The 3,887-nt window shown below is 35.1% G+C and overlaps 1 protein-coding gene across 1 annotated transcript in view; it reads left to right on the top strand.

Moving 5' to 3' along the window:
* The first annotated feature begins 1,399 nt into the window (after nucleotides 1-1,399).
* Nucleotides 1,400-3,887, top strand: part of LOC101513237 (DNA mismatch repair protein MSH7) — a 9,148-nt gene continuing 6,660 nt past the window's right edge. The window contains exons 1-5 of the mRNA XM_004512908.4: nucleotides 1,400-1,765; nucleotides 2,493-3,042; nucleotides 3,166-3,261; nucleotides 3,348-3,403; nucleotides 3,599-3,665. Coding sequence (XP_004512965.1) covers nucleotides 1,455-1,765; nucleotides 2,493-3,042; nucleotides 3,166-3,261; nucleotides 3,348-3,403; nucleotides 3,599-3,665 — 1,080 coding nt within the window. The 5' untranslated portion in view covers nucleotides 1,400-1,454. The remainder of the gene's footprint in view (nucleotides 1,766-2,492; nucleotides 3,043-3,165; nucleotides 3,262-3,347; nucleotides 3,404-3,598; nucleotides 3,666-3,887) is intronic.

Raw genomic sequence — 3,887 nt, 5'->3', positions numbered from 1 at the left:
CTGAGCCTTCAGTGAAAGTCCTTTGCTTTTCCTGGGTAAATTGTCTGACTCATTCAATCTGTGCAATTCCATCTCATGTTCCCTGAGCTTTCCAAATAATGTTGCAATAGTCATGTTTGCCAGGTCCTTTGATTCAGCAATGACAGTGATTTTGGGTTGCCATTCTCTTGTCAAACACCTCATTACTTTTCCTATTTGTTGCTCATTGTCTATAACTTTTCCTAGGATATGAAGATTGTTGATGATGTGTGTAAACCTTGTCTGCAGGTCACTGATTGATTCATCCTTCTTCATGTTGAACAATTCATACTCATGCATGAGAGTATTTGTTCTGGCCCTTCTAACATCTGTGGTGCCTTCATGTGGTTCCTGAAGAGTATCCCACATTTCCTTTGCAGATTTGCAGTTTGACACCCTAAAGAATTCTTCTGCACACAAAGCAAATGTTATAATATTCTTGGCCTTAGCATTATAACCAACTTTCTTTTTGTCGTCATCAGACCAATCAGATATTGGTTTGATGATGATGGATGATCCCTCAGTGCCTGCAAGTTTAGGCACGTAGGGACCATTCTCCACTGCCTCTAAGATGTCCAGCCCACATGCTTCTAGAAAGACGAGCATCCTCTCTTTCTAGTACATGTATGTTGTACCATTAAAGGCAGGGGGTCTGGTTAGAGATGCCCCTTCTCCTAGGAAATCTAAAGAAGTCATGTTCTTTTATGAGTTTTTCTCTAAAAAAGTTAGGCTCTTGATGCCAATTATTAGAAAAATATGACTTCTTTTGATTAAAAATAAGAGAATTAAGATCAAATCCAACGTGTTCAATTTTAATTCTCTTATTCTTAATCAAAAGAAGTCATATTTTTCCAACATTATATTCAATTAAATAAGATAAATGATACATATATAATATTTTTATTTATTTATATAGTTATTAAAATTATCTATATATAATCTCTTATCAATGAATGCAAAACAAAAGTCTAACATCCATAAAAATTAAATTTTTATATTATTAACAAAAAAAGTTAATCTTACAATCTTTTGCTTTTAGTGTTCCGACAAATGTGTAGATGAGGAAAGTGTTTTGATTAGTGATAGATAATTTAGAAAAACAATTTGAATTTTGTTGTAAATTTTAAATTGATTTATACTTAACAATACTCAGTCTCCAAAGTACTGCAGTTAAGTTTTCTCCATTAAGCTTGATAAACAAAAAACGTTTTTCCATTAAATGACCCAAAAACTCCCTAATTCTATGTGCTCTTTATTCAATTTAATTAATTAATTTAATCAATTAAATCGATATAGGTTTTTTAGCGCTAAAATATTTTTGGTTGTTGGCGCCAAAATCTTACTCGTTACTTCGAAATACGCAATTTTAAATCATATCCGTTTATTATAGGTCGCAAAACCTTTCTCTCTCACTCTCTGCTGAACAGCGAGTGAAAATGAATCGCCAGAAATCTATACTCTCATTCTTCCAAAAGACCTCGCCGGAAAATCGCACTTCCGGCGCTAAGCGAGACTCTGTTCCGTCGGTTCAACAAGCCAACCGTAACGACCGTACTGTCAAACCAGTCTTCAATCCACCACCGTCGGCAGATGACGTCAGAGGAACAGACACGCCGCCGGAGAAGGTGCCTCGTCAGGTTTTGCCGGCGAACTTTGCTCCAAACGCGAACAACTTCGGTTCGTCTCTGTTTGAGAGTATCATGCATAAATTCATTAAGGTCGATGATGGCGAAAAAGTTAACCAGAGGTACGCATCGTTTTTTCTCATTCTTCGACTGATACCTTAGATTTAGGTTTTCGTTCAACTGTTGAAGAAATGTGCAAAAACGGAAGGTGCTTCGTTCTTACTTCCTTAGATTTCGATATTTTCTGCTATTGCTTTCGTATTCATTCATTTCAAAGAATAAGCACATATGCAACTTGTTTTGATGATTTGTTGGAAGCTTAATGTTCAGAATGACCTATGATTTGAAACTGTACAGAGTACGGTGAAATCGATACAACGTTCTAGGTCAATTTGAAACTATATATATGATTATAAACTGTATAGAAGCACGATTAGGCATTTTGAAAATTTGAAAATATCACATCAGCGTCTGATTGTTTACCAAATTAGAATGTACTGAAAAATTAGATATAGTTGAAGTTTAGTGTTGCAGTTACTGAATCGTAACAGAAGTGCTGTTTATTGAATGCTAAAATGTTGGTTGATTTGGAATTATGCAACTTGAAACCATATAGAAGCATGATAAGGAAATCTGATATTTTGGAAATAGTATATCAGAATTTGATTGTTTAGCAAGTAAGGCAGTACTTTAAAAATGAATCAGTTGAAATAATCAGAATTTGAATCAGAATTTGATTGTTTAGCAAGTAAGTTGAAATTTGAAGTTTAAACTGATGCAGTTACTGAGTTATAATAGAAAGTGCTGTTTATTGGATGCAAAAATGATCTCACATGCAGACTTTTGTAGGAGCCAGTCATCAAACCATGATAGCTTCCCCAAATCGTCTTCATCATCAACTATATTTAATAATACTAACCGCAAAGGACAGAAGAAAGAAGCAGCAGCTGCAGCTTTTGAACCTGTCGTGAAAGCAAAAGATAATGCTGTAAATTTCAAAGAAAAGGTTAACCATGAAAACATGTTCCTTGTTGAAAATGACGGTGATCTTACTGGACCAGAAACCCCAGGGATGCAGCCTCTTGTTTCTCATGTAAAGCGAAGTCGAGAGGATGGATCCAATCTTTCTTCCTTGCGGGATTCTGGCAAGCGAGTCAGATTTCTCAAGGATTCAATGGCACTGGACATGACAAAAAAGGAGTTAGAAGTGGCTAGCAAGTTTGAGTGGCTTGATCCTTCTCGAGTTAGGGATGCAAATGGAAGAAGGCCCAGTGATCCTTTATATGACAAGACGACACTTTATATACCTCCAGAGATTTTAAGAAAAATGACAGCATCACAGAAACAGTATTGGAGTGTCAAATGCAAATATATGGATGTTGTGCTATTCTTTAAAGTGGTTAGTCAATCAAGCACTTTGAACATCGACATCTTAATTCCTTTACATCTTGTGGTATATTTATTTATTTATTTATCTTTTAGATAAATACTTAGTTAATGTGCCAAAATTAAATCCACACAGGGAAAATTTTACGAGCTGTATGAAATGGATGCTGAAATTGGCCATAAGGAGCTTGATTGGAAAATAACATTAAGTGGTGTGGGAAAATGTCGGCAGGTGATTTATAATTTATAGTTTTGTGGTTCTTGACCCATTTTTAGTGTTTATTTCTCAATGTGAACGGTACGTATTTCTTGGCTCAGGTTGGTATATCTGAAGGTGGGATTGATGATGCTGTTCAAAACCTGGTTGCTCGTGGGTAAGGATGGAATGGATATAATTTTATAGTTCATATGGATATTTATTTTATATCAAGTGGAGATTTTGTGCATCATATAAATGATCTTGGCTAATCCTTGATTATGCACTATATGCATTAAATCTCAATAATAAACATAGGTAGTGTTTTTCTAGTAAATTGTTGGTGACTTAGTATGATTTTTTCATTGAAAAGATATAAGGTTGGGCGAGTGGAGCAATTGGAGACATCTGAAGAAGCAAAAGCTAGAGGAGCTAACTCTGTAAGTTTTCTTCTTTTCCCATGCTTGTAGTCGTGTTGGCTACCTAGTTTCACCAATTTCATTTAGATGTTTTAACTATTTGGCTGTGGTTGGCAAGTTATGCTTCAATATATATCTTCATCTTCCTATATTTTTACGGAAGAGATTATTCCAGTTCTCCATTTTATCAGTTAACATTTGGAAGTTCTCTCTGTTTTTGTCATTATTCTTTTTGCCCTACAC

This window comes from Cicer arietinum, chromosome 8, assembly GCF_000331145.2.
Source record: "Cicer arietinum cultivar CDC Frontier isolate Library 1 chromosome 8, Cicar.CDCFrontier_v2.0, whole genome shotgun sequence".
Classification (NCBI taxonomy): domain Eukaryota; kingdom Viridiplantae; phylum Streptophyta; class Magnoliopsida; order Fabales; family Fabaceae; genus Cicer; species Cicer arietinum.
This window is presented reverse-complemented; position numbering and strand designations above follow the sequence as displayed.